Source organism: Moschus berezovskii, chromosome 5, assembly GCF_049115385.1.
Source record: "Moschus berezovskii isolate FMDL1 chromosome 5, NW_MosBer_1.0, whole genome shotgun sequence".
NCBI classification, from domain to species: Eukaryota; Metazoa; Chordata; class Mammalia; order Artiodactyla; family Moschidae; genus Moschus; species Moschus berezovskii.
In genome coordinates, this window is record NC_142464.1 from 114,946,962 (window position 1) to 114,967,756 (window position 20,795).

Consider the following 20,795-nt stretch of genomic DNA (forward strand, 5'->3'; position numbering starts at 1 on the left):
CTTATTCTTATCTCAGTCCATGGCCACAAGAATCCTGTAGGGCAGATGTTGTTAAGATAGTGGAGGCTCATGAAGTCAACTTCTATTCCATGTGGTAAGAACTAGGGATGTGACATCAAATCTTTGGTCTTCAAAATCCCTGGTCCTCCCAGCACAAACCTGATCTTGCAATGATGGGTTCACCAAGCACATGTGAGCATCACTGGGAAAGGCATGGGCTAGCTTCCCCCCAACTATCCCCCCTCAATTCTTGCCTCCACCACCTCTCTCCCCTACTCCAGATCTGAGGACGAGGGCCTGGCCAGCCAGCTGTGCTTGCTCTTGTCTAGACACACACGGTTTCAGGGCTTGACATGAGCTAGCCCCGTTGCCTGGAATCTCTTTGGCTCCTCACTCCTCCTCCTCCCTGGCTCTGCCATTGTCTTCCATCAACCTTGGGGGCAGAGTCACCTCTTACTTGAGGCATCCTTTGGAATGAATCCCTTTACCTAGTCCCTAGTGCCAGGGGCAGGTGTGTGCTGAAAGGTCCAGGGGTAGGACCTGCTCCCCTCCCTCGAAGTCAGGTACCAGGTTCCAGAACAAAGGGCAGCCCAGAACCCCACTTCCCTGTGGAAGGGGGAGCTCTCTGTGCTGAGAAAGGTCTGCTGCCTCTGGGGGGCTTCTCTGCCAGTCTGGGAGCCTGGCAGTGCTCAGTCACGCTGTGCTGCTTCTTCTCTGATTTTATTTGTTAGTTGAAGCTGGAGCTGCTTCTTCCCTGGTAGCTCAGTTGGTAAAGAATCTGCCTGCAATGCAGGAAACCCCAGTTCAATTTCTGGATTGGGAAGATCCCCTGGAGAAGGATAGGCTACCCACTCCAGTGTTCTTAGGCTTCCCTGGTGGTTCAGTTGGTAAAGAATCCTCCTGCAATGTGGGAGACCTGGGTTTGAATCCTGGGTTGGGAAGATCCCCTGGAGAAGGGAATGGCTATTAGAGATTTCATAATTCTGTAGTTCTCCAGGTGTGATCATGAGTGTGAGCTGGTGTGTTTAGGTGCTGTTCAAACAGTGTGAGGCAATTCTAAATGACCTGGAGGGAGAGATGGGCCCCTTTCACTTTTTAACAATATCTAGACTTTTTAAATGGATGGATTGTATTTATTTAGTTTTCATGTATCTATTCATTTATTTTTTGGCCATGCTGCACAGCATGTGGGACCCTAGTTCGCCGACCAGAGATCAAACCTGTGCCCCCTGCACTGGAAGTGCAGAGTCTTAAACCCTGGGCCACCAGGCAAGCCTCTTGTTCTGGCATCCCTAATCTCTTATGTTGAGGTCCATTAGTGAGTGATGGCATTCTACTACAATAGCCTTGTTATGTTTGAGCTAAAATGAATCTTTTGAAAAGATGTGATAAAATATACACATCATGTGTGTGATCGGTTGTTTCTGACTCTTTGTGACCCCGAGGACAGAGGAGCCTGGTGGGCTACAGCCCATGGGATCTCATAGGCAAGAATACTGGAGTGAGTTGTCGTTTCCTACTTCAGGAGATCTTCCCGACGCAGGGATGGAACCCAAGTCTCTTGCATCTCCTGCATTGGGAGGTAGATTCTTTACCACTGTGCCACCTGGGAAGCCCCTATACACAACATAAGATTTGCCATGTAGCCATTTTCAAGCGTACAGTGCAATGACATCAAGCACATTCACATGGCTTTGCAGCCATCATACTATTCAGCTCCCGAAAGTTTTCCTCATACCGAACTGAAACACGCTACACGCCCAACAATAACTCTGCTGGTAGCCCCCATTCTGCCCTCTGGCTCTATGAATTTACTTATCCTATGAGTAGACTCTCTACTGGTCTTTTTGTGTCTGGCTTATTTCACTTAGTGTTATGTTTTTAAGGTTCATCTATTTTGTAACGTGTCAGGATTTCATTCCTTTTTACAGCGGAATAATGTTACTGTATTTCATTTATCCATTTATTTGTTAATAAACATTTGGGCTGTTTCTACTTCACAGCTATTGTAAATAATGCTGCTGTCAATATGAGTGTACAAAAATTTGTTCGAGTCCCTGCTTTCATTTCTTTGGGTGTATACCTAGAAGTAGAATGCCATGGTTAGTTTTAAGATTACTTTCTATGTATGTAATACTGGTTTAATAGAGCAGTGATGTAAAATGAAAAAAAAAAGTTAAAAGATATTACTAAGTATAACATTATTATAGATAATATACAGATAGGCCACAGATCATAAACATGCATTCAAACAGTTGAAATCAGGGAAATCCTGGTTTAGTGCAAACCTCTCCCATGCCTGAAGAAATCCGGGTTCTGGGGCGGGTGTAATTTTTGGACAGATACCTAGGTCGGATTCTGGGATTCCAGTGCTTATGAAGGAGATGATGAAAAGGAAGCCAGGCATGTAAAATGGGGCAATAGAAGAACTATACACAAACAATTCTATGCGCATACCATGTGTAAACTATGCGCAAAGTCAAACTTAAGAGTATGAGACTTCTTTTAGAAGGAAGGTCAAAATTAACACGGCATATAAGGACAACCAGTGTCACTTGGAACATTGCAGGAATATGAGCAATTGTTCCAGTAGTCACGTATGGATGTGAGAGTTGGACTGTGAAGAAGGCTGAGCACCGAAGAATTGATGCTTTTAAGTGGAGTGTTGTAGAAGACTCTTGAGAGTCCCTTGGACAGCAAGCAGATCAAACCAATCAATCCTAAAGGAAATCAGTCTTGAATATTCGTTGGAAGGACAGATGTGGAAGCTGAAACTCCAATACTTTGATCACCTGATGCGAAGAACTGATTCTTTAGAAAAGACTGATGCTGGGAAAGATCTTCAGTCTTCCCTAGGAAGATTGGTCCCCAGGAGAAGGGGACAACAGGAGATAAGGTGGGTGGTTGGCATCACCAATTCGATGGGCATGAGTCTGAGCAATCTCCGTGAGTTGGTGATGGACAGGGAAGCCTGGCGTGCTGCAGTCCATGAGGTCACAAAGTAGGACATGGCTGAGCGACTAAACTGAACTGAACTGACTAGATATTCTATGTGCTCTGCTCCTGCTTAAAATCTTTTGCAAGCTCTGTAGCAGAGCTCTTAGCCTATGAGGCTACGGAATGGAGGCCCAGAAGGGACATGTCCTTCTGTGCCTTATCATGAAAGACTTTAATAAGTAATGTTGCAAGGTGACGGAGGGTAGAAGTTACAAAGAAAATTTTATCCTCCCATATAGATGAGTATCAGGGCAGCCTGGCCTGAGAAGAACTGATTGTGGGGATGGAGAATATTTTAGAAAGAGAGCAGGAAATAGATGAAGGACAAGCCAGAATCCATCTACTGTTATATCTATCTGCATCTCTGCCTCTCTTCACATCTCCCCTGGGGCAGAGACCATAACTTTCAGCACGTTGTCTGGTATAGAATAAGTGCTCAGTAAATGCTTGCTGAACTGTTCAAATGAAATAAGCATACAACTTGTGAATCTTTTGTTGGAAAAACAGTTGCAATATGTAAATCTTCATCAATTGTAAAGCACTACGGAACAACCAATAACACATACTACACAGTTCTAAATATCTCTATTTTTTGGATTTTTTTTTAAAAACCACTTTTAGAATATGGAAATATGCAAGTTGAAGAATTAGGTGAAATGCAAGATGCAATGTTATATAGCAAAATCTTTTTTAAGAATATTAACCCCCAACAATATATAGCTAAAAGGGGGAAATCTCAGCGAATCGTAATGCTCTCCTTTTTAGGCATTGTTCAAGACAGCTCTCTTTAGGTGCTGTGTGTGCATGCTCAGTTAGTTTAGGCATGTCCGACTCCTTGTGATCTCATGGACCGTAGCCCACCAGGCTCCTCTGTCCATGGGATTCTCCAGGCAAGAATACTGGAGAGGGTTGCTATTCCATTCTCCAGGGGATCTTCCCGACCCAGAGATCGAACCTGCATCTCCTGCATTGCAGGTGGATTCTTTACTGCTGAGCCACCAGGGAAGCCCCTATTTAGGTGCTAAAATCACCTAGAAAAGTGCCGTAGAAAGTGTCTGTTTTACCTTGCCATCAGACCTTGCGGGGAAAGGTTTCTTCCTGCTTGTGATTTTATGAAGTAGTGGATTTTCCTGAGGGCCAGAGCCAGCTGGAGACAGACATCTCTGAGGAGCATAGGATGGCATGCTTTCTTTATGATCTGGGAAAAGTAAATTCACATTTAAATATGACTGTGCTGGAACCATCACTCCCTCCGGTGTCCATGGCAACTTGGTCTCTACCACCATCATCTCACTCTTGAGAGCAGTCTCCTCTGGACTGTTTTCGTGCTTCAGGTTTTGTCCCTGTCTCCCTAGGGCATCTGGAATCACCTTCAGAAAATGTAATTCTGACTTTACTACACCCCTGGTACACATCCTTCCATGATGACCTGGAAGAAAATCCAAATATTTAACCTTCTGTCAATAAGGTCCTGTAGATCTTTCTCTTCTTGTTTCTTCATCCATCCTCTACTGTCCATGCTGTCCTGGCTGTAATGAACTTTACTTAATTTCTTAAACAAGCCAAGCTTGTTTCCAACTCAGAAAACACCATTTGTTTTAAAATGCAAAAGAATAACTTTTTTTAAATGGATCATCTTTTATAACCTGAAAGAATGAGTAATAGACACATTACGGTTATTCAGACTTGGGCACTTGGCAGATACTTTACTCAAAATGAACAAAGTGAGCCTGTCACTTCATGGAAAACAACTGGTAGTATTTGTGGCCAAATTTAAAATTAGACTTTTAAAGTGCAGACTGGAGTTTGGAAAAACTTGTATCTGCCACAGTGACTTAATAGCATATCCACAGTTGGACTTTTCTGATGAGATTGGAGGTATTACTTACAAATGTAATTTTAAAAAATATTATATAATAAAATATGTTAATGTGGGAAAGATCTGCTCAGGTCTGTGAATCACTGTTTTCCAAGTGACTAATATATGATGCTACAAAATCATGCCTGGGTAAGAATCTTTAAAAGGGAAGATAGACCAATGGATTTCATCGTAACAGAATACAAAAAAATTATTTGAAAGGGTTTTGATTTCACATGGCACCTAAGCTTTAAGATACTACCACTTTGTCAAGTTTTGATGTGTATTCTCTACTTCAATAAAAATATTTTCACTGTGTCATTCCAGTAAACCTGATAGAAATGAATTTCAAGAAATTAAGGTCACAAGGCAATATCAAAAACCTCAGATATGCAGATGACACCATATTTATGGCAGAAAGCGAAGAAGAACTAAAGAGCCTCTTGATGAAGGTGAAAGAGAAGAGTGAAAAAGTTGGCTTAAAACTCAGCATTCAGAAAACTAAGATCATGGCATCTGGTTCTATCACTTCATGGCAAATAGATGGGGAAACAGTGGAAACAGTGACAGACTTTATTTTTGGGGGCTCCAAAGTCACTGCAGATAGTGACTGCAGCCATGAAATTAAAAGACGCTTGCTCCTTGGAAGAAAAGTTATGACCAACCTAGACAGCATATTCAAAAGCAGAGACATTACTTTGCCGACAAAGGACCATCTAGTCAAAGCTATGGTTTTTCCAGTGGTCATGTATGGATGTGAGAGTTGGACTATAAAGAAAGCTGAGTGCCAAACAATTGAAGCTTTTGAACTGTGGTGTTGGAGAAGATTCTTGAGAGTCCCTTGAACAGCAAGGAGATCCAACCAGTGCATCCTAAAGGGAATCAATCCTGAGTGTTCATTGGAAGGATTGATGTTGAAGCTGAAACTCCAATTTTGGCCACTTGATGCAAAGAGTTGACTCGTTTGAAAAGACCCTGATGCTGGGAAAGATTGAGGGCAGGAGGAGAAGGGGACGACAGAGGATGAGATGGTTGGATGGCATCACCGACTCAATGGACATGAGTTTGAGCAAGTTCCGGGAGTTGGTGATGGACAGGGAGGCCTGGCGTGCTGCAGTCCGTGGGGTCACAGAGAGTCGGACACAACTGAGTGACTGAACTGTACTGACTGAAGGTCACAAGGAAGAAGTCAGTTGTTAGAAGGAATGCTTAACAAAGATATTTATAAATATGTTAGTAATTTTAAGCAAGAATTAACTGTATAAAAATGACAAATCATTGAGAGCATGAAAACAGCATCATAATAAAATTCTGAACAATGATAACATAAAATAGAAAAGGAGGTATTAATGTGAAGGCAGAATTATAAGTTATTTAGTCTTAATTCAGTCTAGAGAACATAAAAGTTATAATTCTGGTCAGTAGCTTAACAAGAACTTTAAAAAATGGAATACTTTTCATACACTATGTTTTTTAAGGCAAGGTGCTAAATAAAACATTAGCAAACATTTATATGCCAGTTACCGTAACATTTCAGTTATATGTGTATTTATTCTGTTTCTTTTTTGGCATCAAAATGCCAGATTTCTCTGTAAGTTTACTAAGGAGAGCAGAGTACTCCTGAAATATTGAAAGTTCTTTTTTGAGGGTTCTAAGGATTGTGACTTTTAATGTGGAGTCTGAGAATATAGGGAATACATGTTTATTGTAGAAAAGTGTTTGGTCACTTAAAGTTTAAATTACATTCATCATGGTAAGTTAATTTCACTCACCAATTTACAACTAAAAATAGGAATAATGATAAAGACATCTGTCTTTTCCAATTTTATTTTATAAAGCTAATAAGCCTAAAAACTCTACTTTCAGACACAGTGCAGAATCCACACCATCAGAACAAAAGCATCATATGTTTTCTGTATTGTTGAAAAGAGGATATGAACTTTAGAGTTTTAAAATTCGAGCATGCTATTTGTTTATTTAGCTAAATGCTGAAGGTAAGCAATGAAAAAATAGAATTTGAATGTATATATAACTTTCTAGAAAGAGAAAAGGGAATGAAAAAGAGATGAATTCAATATATGGCAGGAAAAAAAATCAATAAAAAGGGCAAGTAGAAGGCACAACATAATATAAAAATTGATTCAAAAATATTAGTAATTGCAATAAATATCAATGATTTAAATTTTGCATTTAAAAACCAGATGCTTATTGGTTTAAAAAGTCCAGTTCTGTGCTAATTACACATCTGAAGTATGACACAGAGAGATCTTTAATGAAAGGAGGCAGAACCAAGCAAATCCTAACCAAGAGAGAGCTAAGAGAGCTATGGAAATATGTAAAAAAATGACTTTACCAACAGTATTTTTAATAAAGCAGTACAAGAAGACTTATTATTTAAATAGCCATAACTATCTTTTCAACATGGATTGAAACAGTAAGAACGTTCTTGAGAGAAGAAAATAACTGTTATCAGCATTTCCTATCAGTTTGTGTAGCATACATGTGTTCAGTGATTATGAATTTTTCATGATATTGTGGCAACTGATTTATTTATTGTGGCTCTGAGTGCCTTGCTTGAATATTTAAGAATCCTACTTGAAAAAGAGCGTTTGGAAACAGCTCTGTGCATTGGTCATCTATTCAGAGAATGAGTTAAACAAACAAAAAAACAACTTTGCCATGTGATTTCCCCACAAGTCCTGGATGGATCTTTGCTTAATAAATGAGTGAAATTCCCAGTATGTAGTTCCAATACAAAAATTTAGTTGACTTTGTTCTAAAGTAATGGTGGTAATCTTTGGAAAGTTTTACGTAAAACACTGCATTTGAGTTTTATAATCCCAGGAAATAGGACTCTCCTACCTGGAGAATGGAGAGTCACATTAATAAAGAGATTGAGGACTTCTCTGATGGTCCAGTGGCTAAGACTCTGGTCCCAATGCAGGAGACCAGGGTTCGATCCCTGGTCAGGAAACTATGTGCTACAGCTGAGTTCATTGTGTGTGTGTGTGTGTGTGTGTGTGCACGCTCCGTCATGTCCAGCTCTCCTCTCTATGACCCATGGACTGTAACCTGCCAGGCTTCTCTGTTTATGAGATTTCCCAGGCAAGAATACTGGAGTAGGTTGCCATTTCCTTCTCTAGGGGATCTTCCCCTGACCCAGGGATCAAACCCAAGTTTCCTGTGTCCCCTGCAAGAGTTCATGTGCCACTACTAAAGACCCTACATGCCACAAGAAGACTGAAGATTCTGTGTGCCACAGCTAAGACCACAACAATTTGTGCAACCAAATAAATAAACAAATATATATATATTTAATAAAGAGGTTGACACAGAGTAAATGGAAGAACATCGGGAATATGTGTAAGTGGTCAAGAAAATTAGAATAGTCAAATGAAAATAGTATGGATAAAGCATACTGTTATCATACTGATATCAATAATTACTAATATTTAAAAGCTGATATCAATAGAACCATACTGACATCAACACTTACTGATGGAACCGTACTGATATGAATAATTACTAATATTTAAAAATGCTTATGTATATATATCTCTTAGCACAGAGCCTGACCCATACTAGTCACTCAATGAATGCTACTACTAATGTTACAGTGCTAATAAAGAAACAGCTCTAGAGCTTTTCTTGAAACTTATAATAAAACCATTTTATTTTAAGGAGTTCTCCATACCTATTTATTAGCAAATTTTAGCTTTCAGTTCAGTCACTCAGTTGTGTCCAGCTCTTTGCGACCCTGTGAACCATAGCACGCCAGGCCTCCCTGTCCATCACTAACTCTCGGAGTTTACTCAAACTCATGTCCATTGAGTTGGTGATGCTGTCAAACCATCTCATCCTCTATCATCCCCTTCTCCTGCCTTCAATCTTTCCCAGCATCAGGGTCTTTTCAAATGAGTCAGCTCTTTGCATCAGGTGGCCAAAGTATTGGAGTTTCAGCTTCAACATCAGTCCTGTCAATGAACACCCAGGACTGGTCTCCTTTAGGATGGACTGGTTGGATCTCCTTACAGTCCAAGGGACTCTTAAGAGTCTTCTCCAACACCGCAGTTCAAAAGCATCAATTCTTCAGCGCACAGCTTTCTTCACAGTCCAACTGTGAAGACATCCATACATGACTACTGGAAAAACCATAGCCTTGACTAGATGGACCTTTGTTGACAAAGTAATGTCTCTATTTTAACTTTACCCCATATAAAATTAAAAAAAAAATCTAAGAAAAGAGTCATGTATGACAAAAAAATTTATAAAATGAAGATAGAAAAAGAACACTTTAGTGGGCAAAAACTGAAAAAAGAAAAGAAATCATCCAACATCTCAAAAGTGAATATTTTTAGTTATAACCCAAACTTTCTTGTTTCTCTTCCAATATATCAAAATACTTTTCTTTTTTGTCTGGAGATCCATCTACTTAGGCTCCCAGTAGTTTAGCTTGAATTTATTTATCAGAAAATTGAGAAAAATGTATTTATTAACTAGAAACTGAACAGTCAAGAATAACTAAATGGGCATATGGTAGAATTGACATATATACGCTGCCATGTATGAAATAGACAGCTAGTGGGAAAATGCTGTATAGCACAGGGAGCTCAGCTCAGTGCTCTGTGGTGATCCTGAGGAGTGGGATAGTGGGGTGCAAGGGAAGCCCAGGAGGGAGGGGATGTATGTAGACATATAGCTGATCCACATGGTTGTGTAGCAGAAAGTAACACAGAGTTGTAAAGCAATTATACTCCTTAAAAATAAATAAATAAAGGACCATCCTTAAAAAGAAGTGTAACTGTACATTTTCAAAATCTTTTCTTCTAAGATGAGTAGAGAACAATCTACGTGCCCCCAGTATGAATGATACACTCCCAGTCAGAGGATGCTCGACTGGACTCATGTCTTTGAAGGCTTTCCACTTCACTAACACCACTGTTCCATTCTTCAGCTGCTCTTTATTTCTTTATGTGTTCAAGATTTTGTCTTTCAAGTCAAGACTCTGGATTCCTCTTTAATCTATGATTCTGCTTCTCCACCTCTGCAATAATTCCAGTTTCAAAACCTCCATCCGTAAAGCCTTTCCTGGCCCATTCAGCCCCTGGACCTTCCACCTGGATCTACCAGGTCTTTTCGTTTTCATACACCAAGATCTGGCCTCCAAGACTGCTGTTTCTGTCATTCAATTTCTAGGGAATGAGCCATGTGGCCATCCTCCTTTAGAAAAGGATTACTATCTTGGGAAACTTATTAGTGATGCGTGCATCTGGGGATATGAGTTTTCTATTTTGGTTTCTCCATGTAAGGTCCAGATAGTGCAGGGCAGAAGAGAAATAAGGACATGATGGAGGCTATGGAGGAATCTCTTGGTCTCACTGGATCAATTAGGGAGAGAATCACTGGAGAAGGAAAGGAAATGCAAAAAGGAAGGATATTAAAATGTGTCAGTTGCCTACAATGTGCTAAGCAGAGGGCTGTGTGTGTGTGTGCGTGTGTGTGTGTGTATTAACCCTGTTAGTTAATAGTATTTGAATTTTCAAAGAGGCAGAAGTGGGGCCCTGTGAGTTAATATCATTATTTTAATTTTATGGATGGAGGAGTGTGAAGCTCAAAGAGGCAGAAGTGGGATCAAGGTCAGCAGAGCCCTCAGTCTTTCCACTCTATCTCATGGGGTCCAGCCACCATTCTGTGGCTCAGCAGGGAAAGATGGAAAGATTAGGCCTGAACACAGAATCTCTGTGGCATAGGGAGTGAAGAAAGGAAGATAAAAAAACATAAATCTAGTTTGGACCAAATAATACTAACAATATCAAAACCCATCACTAAGAGTAATATAACAGAATATTTATAGGCTACTTTTGACATCTCCATGGACATGGTATCCTTCTGATTTTTATCTTTTCAATGAATTAGTAAGAGAGGTTAGTTTTTATTTTCTCTATTTCCCAGACTCTTTTAAAGATAAATATATTTTACAACCAGTGGAATGGCAAAAACTAAAAGTTTGTCAAGAAACAACTGTTGGAGAGGATAGGAAACAATGGGCTCTCATAAGCTATTGGTCAGACAAAATGATATGTCTAATTTGTAAACTACATCTAGGGTTGGGCTTCCGTGGTGGTTCAGTGGTAAAGAATCCTCCTGCAATGCAGGAGACATTGTTCAATCCCTGGGTCAGGAAGATCCCCTGGAGAAGAAAGTGGAAAGCCACTCCAGTGTTCTTACTTGAGAAATCCCTGGTGGGCTATAGTCCATAGGATCACAAGAGCTGGAGATGACTTAGCAACTAAGTTACCAGAATCTAGTGTCATTGAAGAGAGGAATATTCTAAGACTTGGCCATTTCCCTCTTAAAAAGATAACTTATCCTATTATGTACTGGGAAAAATATGTATATATTATATACAAGGGAAGGCATCTACAATATTGCTCACAACTAATGTTCATAAGAGGAAAGAACCGGAAACCACCTAAGTGATCATATTTAATTGTGGATAAAATTTATGTGATATTAACACAATACAATGCCACCTGTCAATGAAAATCAGAGAGTTAACATCTACATACATCAGCTGAGGGACTCTTTAGTTTCAGAAAAGCTAATTCATGGTGCAGGAATATCAATAGTGTTATGACTTACCCGCTTATTTTATAATTCTTAGGTAAAGTGTTCTTACCTCGGTTTTGCACAGTCGGGTTGCGTGTCATGAATGAAGAGCTAAAGGAAATATTACAATTGAAAGCATGTTAGTATTTTCTACTTTAGCTGGGTCAGTACTCATGGTCTAAGTCATATTTGAAGAGCACTTTTTAGTTTACTGGATTAGTTAGAAGAATCATCTGTTTTGTAAGGTATAGGAGGCTGGTTCCTTCCTTTCTCAAGACTGACATTAGATGTGGAACAAATTGACGGACTCATATATGTTCTTTCCATGTCACTTCAGTGAGCATGCATCGTAATCCTTTACTTTTGGAAGCCGTGACTTCAGACTTGCCTTGTAGATACGGTCACTGTAGAAAACACTACAGCTCCTGCTCTGTAGTATTAGTAATTGCTTACCATTGAGGGTGAGTCATGCACAGCAGGAGAAGGCAATGGCACCCCACTCCAGTACTCTTGTCTGGAGCATCCCATGGGTGGAGGAGCCTGGTAGGCTACAGTCCGTGGGGTCGCTAAGAGTCGGACACGACTGAGCGACTTCACTTTCACTTTTCACTTTCATGCATTGGAGAAGGAAATGGCAACCCACTCCAGTGTTCTTGCCTGGAGAATCCCAGCAACGGGGAAGCCTGGTGGGCTGCTGTCTATGGGGTTGCACAGAGTCGGACACGACTGAAGCGACTTAGCAGCAGCAGCAGCATGCATAACAAGGAAGAAAGGCATAGCAATTATTTCATTTCCTCTTAAAATGTGAGCTAGGTAAGAAAACTGTGTGTAAAGGAAGGAAATCCATAAAGGAAAAAGGATTATAAAAATATAATAAAAGACAATAAAATCGTATGCATTTCTAAGCACAGTAACAGTGTTACTTTATCAACAGCTTTAGTTTAGTACTTAATGTTTAGCTTTGGGTAACACTCAGCGCTTATTTTCTGGTTCATTTTGTATTGTGGTCAGCATCGTCATTATAAACTCTGGGTGTTGCTGAAGTTAAATCTAATTATGTGGAGCGTGTTCTATGCCACGATTGTGCAATTGAATAAAGCCTCTGGGTTAATTCAGCAAAATTCATCCCTTTACCAGCTGCGATGAAATCAACTGAATACATATCTGGTTTTTGCTATTTCCATGGAAGCCTGGAGTCTTATGACTTGCTTCGTAGACAGAAATGCCATTAGATCATTGAACCACCACGTTGTGCTGTCATCACTGGTCAGGCTTCTTTTGCTATCTAAGCCTTCGATTCACAGTCCCTTTACTATGAGTCAGTGTAAAATTTTGTTAAATGTCTAGGGAAAAAAAAATCATAGAGGGTTTCCCTGATTCTTATCCAGGCAGTGGATAAGAATCTGCCTGTCAATGCTGGGCATATGGATTCCATCCCTGGTCCAAGAAGATTCTACATGCCTCAGGGCAACTAAAGCCCATGCACTGCAACTATTGAGCCTGTGCTCTGGAGCCTGGGAGTCGCAACTACTGAAGCCTGTGTGCCTAGAGCCCACGGCCCGCAGCAAGAGAAGCCGCCACAATGAGGAGCCCATGCAGCACAGCAAAGAGTAGCCTCCACTCACGGCAACTAGAGGAAGCCCGCACACAGCAACAGAGACCCAGTGCGACCAAAAATGTATAGAACTACTGGCTTCCCGGGAGGCTCAGTGGCAAAGAATCTTCCTGCCAATGCAGGAGACACAGGTTTGATCCCTGGGTTTGGAAGATCCCCTGGAGAAGGAAATGGCAACCCACTCCAGTATTCTTGCCTGGGAAATCTGATAAACAGAAGACCCTGGCGGGCCACAGTCCATGGGGTTGCAAAAACGCTGGACTGGACTCAGCAACTATATATACTATATTAATTTAAAAATCTTGGATAGCAAAATTTCACTGCCCTAATTTTTCAAGATTTTTAGAAAATGTTGACAGAAGAGTAATATCCTCTGAAGATATTCTAGGTTTCAAGTACAACATTTATAAAAATAGAAGAATAAAACACCTGAACTAAAACAGAAATGATAATTCTTTCATTTTATAAGCACTGGTTGAGTGCTTACTAAGTACATTGTATGTTTTCAGTCCAGTTCAGTTCAGTTCAGTCGCTCAGTCGTGTCCGACTCTCTGCGACCCCATGAATCACAGCACGCCAGGCCTCCCTGTCCATCACCAACTCCCGGAGTTCACTCAAACTCATGTCCACAGAGTCGGTGATGCCATCCAGCCATCTCATTCTCGGTCGTCCCCTTCTCCTCCCGCCCCCAACCTTTCCCAGCATCAGAGTCTTTTCCAGTGAGTCAACTCATCGCATGAGGTGGCCAAAGTATTGCAGTTTCAGCTTTAGCATCAGTCCTTCCAATGAACACCCAGGATTGATCTCCTTTAGAATGGACTGGTTGGATCTCCTTGCAGTCCAAGGGACTCTCAAGAGTCTTCTCCAAAACCACAGTTTAAAAGCATCCATTCTTCGGCGATCAGCTTTCTTCACAGTCCAACTCTCACATCCATACATGACCACAGGAAAAACCACAGCCTTGACTAGACGGACCTTGGTTGGCAAAGTAATGTTCTGGGAGATATCAAATGAATTGGACATGGTTTCTGCCCTGAAGCAGCTTAGTCTTTGAAGGGAAGACATGCCACAGTCAAATATGGGGTTAACACGACCATAGAGATGAGCACGGCAAAAGAATGTCACTTAATCTCGACAAAATTGGTTTGGTTCTCAAGAAAGTTTTCCTGGGAGCTAGGGGAATGGACAGATTCAAGACCTGTTGTGAGCTGAGATTTGAGAATTTAGGGGGCTGTTAATAAACAGGATGGGGAGAGAAGATGGGTTACTGGAGAGTGGAGCTGGACTTGATTTCAGCAGTAATGGATTCAGCCTCTCTGGGGAATGGGGAAGGACTGCTTCCTGGATTCAGGGTGGCTTTGAGCTGGGGTCTGCTGAACAAAGAGAAGTTTCCCAAATAGGGAGATGGCAGAGAGAGGGAAATGTGAGGGGTGATGGGGAAGTGTTGTAGGAAGAGGAATAGCACTTGCAAATATCCTTTGTTAGCATTAGTGGAGAATGGCCTGAACTGAGCTGGAGCCACTGGCCAGACTGAGGACAGAAGGGCCTGGTAGTACTAATTTTAGAGACTCAGGATATTAAGGAAGCTACTGCTAATGTGACCTCAGCCAATGAATCACCAGCCTTATTAGCTTCCTCGACTTTTCTTTTGGGATGACAGTTGTCACAATAACCTAATCAGGCAAGTAATTACTCATGATGGCATTTCCAATCCCTGCTCATTTATAAAGTGTTGCTCCAAAGTGACTGTCAGCTTCTGTGTGATCATCCACTGAGACTGGTTAGAAATGTCAACTTTTCTTCCCAGGTTGATTAGCTGCCATTCCAGTTAATCCTACCTAGGGAATACCCGTGTCTTCAAATATTGTCTCTAATGCACAATCAGTCACTAAAGTCAAGAAGAACAATGCCTGTAGCTGAAAAAAGACTTCTACCCCATGGCCAATTTAAATCCTATTAACTTCAACAACAACTATGATTCACTGGTTTCCTTAGGACCTTGTCACTGGGCTTCATTATCAAAGGCCAGAGAGTCTTTTTCAGGAGACCCCGTGAGTCATTATCCCAGGCAACACAGGGCTGATCCCCAAACTGGGACCCAGCCAGGGATTCCTGGCTTCTTACCTGGCAACGGCAAGAGGAATCTCTTGAGGACTTTGGTTTTGTGGCAGATGAGGTGCTTCAGGCTTCATGTGGTGATAAGGAACTGTGTAAAGGCATCACAGAATTTGGTCAGGTTGTAAAAGGAAAATGATTGGGGGCCATTAGAGGTCTTTTGAAATGGCTGTAATTTCATCCAAGTAATCTCTGTTGTTAAGAGTGAGCAGTTGGTGGTTAGTGGAAACTGTAGCCCATATATTCTGCAAAACCCTGGGTCCTGGGAGTAGTTTATCCTTGAGGCTATAAAAATTGCTTTAATGTTGAATAGTCAATATTTTCAAAAATATTAAATCTAGAACTCATTATTAAACTTCTGCCAAATATAGAATGTTTCAATTGAAGGCATTTGGTATTGGACAGGCTTGAAGTGGAAGTGGACTGAAGTTGAATTCTGCATTCAGGTGAAATTTTACATAGAAACATAAGCAAACATGTTGAACATAAGAACTGTTTGGAGAAGTTTAGGTTATGGGGATGCTGGATGCTTACCCATGCACACCTGAATTCTCCTCTCTCTCCTGTGATAAGGCAGAAGAGCTCCCAGGATTCTGGTGTAGACCAGTGGTTCCTACCTGGTTCCCACCAGACATGCATTTTCTCAGTTATTCCCCTTTGATCTTCAAGTTTTGAAAAGTTGTGCCAACCATAGGAACTGGACTTATTTAGTAATTACATATGTCATTTGTATCACTGGGCTTCCCTGATAGCTCAGTTTATAAAGAATCTGCCTGCAATGCAGGAGACCCCGGTTCGATTCTTGGGTCAGGAAGATCCATTGGAAAAGGGATGGGTTACCCACTCCAGTATTCTTGGGCTTTCCTTGTGGCTCAGCTGGTAAAGAATCCACCTGCAATGCGGGAGACCTGGGTTTGAACCCTGGGTTGGGAAGATCCCCTGGAGAAGGGAAAGGCTACCCACTCCAGTATTCTGGCCTGGAGAATTCTGTGGATTGTATAGTTCATGAGGTCACAAAGAGTCAGACATGACTGAGCGACTTTTACTTCATTGGTATTATCACTTTTTATTTCCTTTTAATCCTGGATAGATTTTAACCAGCCATCCAGAATTACCAAGGTCACATAATAAAACAATGATAGGAAAGCCCATAAAACACTCTCCTAGTTGCAGTTGTAAGTAATGAAGTTAAGGAAGCATAAACACGGACATGTCTTAATTTTGGTTGTTCCTCTGTGCTGTGTCCAAGGTTGATCACAAACTCGACACCTTTGATTGAAGGACCGCGATTACTTAAAATGTGATTGGAGTCAGTGACTGGTCCACTAGTCACACATCCCATAAAATCACTTCAGGTCATCAACAGCTACCCCTGTGAGGTGGCCAGTGTCACATTGCTGCGTTGATAATCACTGAAGCCCGAGGCAGCAACTCCTGAATACTTCAGTTAGAATGCTGAGCTTTATTGAGGAAATAGGCACAATTTCCTTTAGGTTTTAAAATTATTTAGCATTCCCAACAGACCCCTACTCCTCCATCAGAAACTCTTGGTTAGGACCCACTCAAGTGTAACTTCCTCAATATAAAGTGAGAAGACTTGGGACTCACAGAAGCAGTGCAACTTTTCCAAAACAAAACAGCTGGTGGGGAGTCTTTGAAATCTTAACCCAATGTTGCTTTGTCAAACTAGGCTGGCTGTGTTAACTCTTTGGGCCATAGTTCAGGCCCTTCGGCTCGGGACATAACTCATCATTCTAAGTGAATGGTGAAAGTATCTCAAAGGTGGGCGTGAAGGTATCAGCAGATTAGCATCCTCCCAGCTAGCGAGTGAGTACTGAATTCCACGCTTCCACAATAGTGACTCCAGCAGTGTGTATACATGTGTACATGTGCCCACATGAGGGCTGACGTGTGTGAGTGACTGACATCAAAGATGGAGAGACCCAGAGCTTCTGTGGAGCAGCAGGCTAGCACTGTCCTTCCAAAATGTTAGGGGGTGACAGCGTGCTCCTCGTCACTAGCCTGTAGCTGAAGAAAGAACTCTACCCCATGCCCAATTTAAATCATGCTGTTTAGATCACAGGACTGTTGAATAGACTCTGAGCTCCTGAATCCATCTGGATCATGTCATCATGCACACACACACGTGCCCATGTATCCCATGGCCTGAAACAAGCAATCTTTTTATTTTTTTAAAGACTAATGCTATTAACCTGGAAGTAGGACTTATCCTAATGGTGTTAGAATAAGAAAACAAATATAAACAGTTCACCTTTCTCTGTTCCAAGGACCTGTATTGAATTAAAAAGAGAATATTATTGAGTGACTCTTAGTGATCTTGAATTTTATATTATACTCTGTGTGTATTGGTTAGTAGAATTTGGGCAACATTTCTGTTAGTATGGCGTTCTCAAGGCAAGTATCTGTGAATATGCCTCCAAAAGACTAGGCAAAAATAAAAATCTTATACTCTTCGTTTTATATTCTGAAGTAACAGGCAAATATACAGTCTGCTAATGGGACCATAAATTGCTTTGACTATTTTTGAAACCAATTTAACCATAGCTATTAGGAGCCTTTGAAATGCTCTTATTCTTATCCCAATGATTCCATTGATAAGTTTCTTTTTCTAAGACGACAATCTGAAATCTGAATCAAGTTCCATGTACAAAGATGTCCAGTACATCATTACTTATAATATAAAAACACTGGAAACAATCTTTCTGACCCTCTAAGTGGGAAATATTAAATAAATTTTGGTGCTATATTCACTGTTGCAAAATTAGCAATTCATTGCAATTATTTATATACAGTATGGCATAAAATTATATTTTATCAATGTCTCAAAGTTACATAAAACCTTCAGGATAAAAATGGGGCTTATGATATATTTAAAAGCAGTGTGTATGTGTGTGTGTGTGTGTGTGGTTGTATTATAGAAAACAGGATTTGAAGAGAGATGATAAAATTTTAATAGAGTTTGTGTTTAAGTGATGAAAGCCATGGTTAATTTATTTTACACCTGCTTTGGAATTTTTATTTTTAAAAATGAGCATGAAAATATTTGCAATATTCTTTTTAATGCAACAATTTTTCTTTCCAAACATTTTCTTTCTCTTTAACTCCTTAATTCTTCATTATGAAAGTCTATGTGCTTATTGGATTGCATCCTGGAGTCCTATTACACTCTTGAAGAATTAAAATGCCTTGCAATAAGTACAGTATTTGCTGAAGTATTTACTTAACTACAAATAATTCTCTGAAGTCCATTTCATGCATTACAGCAGTTGAGGAGGTCTACAAGTATCATTTGGACAAGAGCTTCTTAACCTGGGGGATGGAAGAGGTTCTTGAATGGCTTAGTGGGGTTCATGAACCTTCTGAAATTAAAACTCAATTTTTTTTTCTTCTGTAAATACATGCATTTTTTTCTGGGGTGGGAAAGGTTTATCATACTTTACATCAAATTTTCAAAGTGGTCTGAGGTCCATGAAAAGTTAAAGCCAGTAGATTGCAGATGAGGTCCAAAGAGGTGGTGCCATTTGCCCAGAGTCCCAGAATTATCTTGTCACTGAGCAGGCTCTGGAGCCCAGGTCTCCTGACTCACAATGGCTTCATAGACAAGAAACCTGTGTCAACAAATATCTCAGAGAGGCATTGTATGTCTTGTCTAAGGCTGGCCAACAGACAAACCCTTTTATCTTAAGGAACTTGGCATCCCCTAGGATTCTGAAATGGAGAAGGCAATGGCAAGCCACTCCAGTACTCTTGCCTAGAAAATCCCATGGATGGGGGATCCTGGTGGGCTGCAGTCCATGGGGTCGCTAAGGGTTGGACACAACTGAGCGACTTCACTTTCACTTTTCACTTTTACACATTTGAGAAGGAAATGGCAACCCACTCCAGTGTTCTTGCCTGGAGAATCCCAGGGACGGGGGAGGCTGGTGGGCTGCCGTCTATGGGGTCACACAGAGTCGGACACTACTGAAGTGACTTAGCAGCAGCAGCAGGATTCTGAAAAGAGGACATACATTTCCTCATGGTCAGCAAATCAAGGCAGAACTGTGGACTGAAGGCAGGAGGAGAAGCAGACAACAGAGAAGGAGAAGGGGATGACAGAGGACGAGATGGCTGGATGGTATCACCAGCTCAATGGACATGAGTTTGAGCACGCTCTGGGAGATGGTGAAGGACAGGGAAGCCTGGTGTGCTGCAGTCCATGGGGTCACAAAGAGCTGGATGACTGAGCGACTGAGCAGCATCAAGATATAGGCTACATAAATAGGGTAATGAATGAATCGGTTCTCATGAGTGGTTTGAAAGTCTCCACACTGAGTCCTCTCTAAGACTTTGAACCAGGCAGTTCAAAGTGCACAATCTTTTTGCTGTGGTTCTCAGGCTTGTCAAAGGAGAGGGAAAGCCTTATTGTAAATACAGCTGAGATGCCATCTGTCTGAGAGAGCTCTTGTTTTGTTTAATTCAGACCCAGCCAACTTTTTGCTTGAGGGCTCTGAATTTAAAATCAAATGCAATTAGAAAAGTGGAGAGAGATTTGCTTTATTCTGAGTTCACTTAATATAATAATCTCTAGGTCCAAATATAATATGTTAATAATATCACTTATATGTGGAATATTAAAAAAAATGATACAAATGAACTTATTTACAAAACAGAAACACACTCACAGACATAGAAAACAAACTTATGGTGACCAAAGGGCAAAGGTGGTGGTGGGGAAGTACTAGACTATTTAAGATAGATTAAAGACCTATTGTATAGCACAGCAAACTCTACTCAATATTCTGTAATAACCTATATTGGAAAAGGATCTGAAAACAGACGTATGTGTATGGATGACTGAATCACTTTGCTGTACACCTGAAATTAACACAATATTGTAAGTCAACTATGAAGTGAAAGTTGCTCAGTCATGGCTGACTCTTTGCGGCCCTATGGACTATACAGTCCATGGAATTCTCCAGGCCAGAATACCGGAGTGGGTAGCCTTTCCCTTCTTCAGGAGATCGTCCCAACCCAGGGTTCAAACTCAGGTCTCGTGCATTGCATGTGTATTCTTTACCAGCAGAGCCACAAGGGAAGCCCTATAGTCAACTCTACTCCAATATTAAATAAAGTTAAGAGAAAAAAAAAAAGAATCCAGCTGTCTCTGTTCAGTCAGACATTAAAGAGGATTACAAAAGGTAAAAAAAAAAAAATTAAATAGAGAAAGGTAGAGTGAAATCTAGATTTTTTTGTTATAAAATTACCGTATTCAAGTTAAATAGTAGCGCCTTCTTCTTCATGTCCCACCTTCTTCGTATCCCACACTTTCATCTGTTTCTTTCTTCTTTTCTTCACTACTTCATTTCAGGCGAGTCGCATGTGTCCTAGGGCAGAACTATGGACGTGGAGAGTAGATTGAGACTTCAGGCCTTCGGCACTGGCTCCATCTTTCCGCCAGCTGGAGATCTTGTCACTTTCCTGAGGCTTCTTTTTCTCTTGTATGTGTTAGTCATTCAGTCGTGTCTGACTCTTTGCAACCCCATAGACTCCTCTGTCCATTGCAACCTTGGCAACAGCCAGGCTCCTCTGTCCATGGAA

General features: G+C 40.9%; 1 protein-coding gene across 4 annotated transcripts in view; it reads right to left on the reverse strand.

Annotated features, from left to right (window-relative positions):
- Nucleotides 1-20,795, reverse strand: part of CLNK (cytokine dependent hematopoietic cell linker) — a 234,021-nt gene that overhangs the window by 37,463 nt on the left and 175,763 nt on the right. For all 4 annotated transcript variants that reach the window (XM_088836491.1, XM_088836490.1, XM_088836488.1 and 1 more), the window contains 4 exons: nt 17,467-17,485; nt 15,204-15,285; nt 11,535-11,575; nt 4,062-4,195 (listed from right to left, as the gene is read on the reverse strand). In XM_088836491.1, the coding sequence (XP_088692617.1) occupies nt 4,062-4,195; nt 11,535-11,575; nt 15,204-15,285; nt 17,467-17,485 (276 nt within the window). The remainder of the gene's footprint in view (nt 1-4,061; nt 4,196-11,534; nt 11,576-15,203; nt 15,286-17,466; nt 17,486-20,795) is intronic.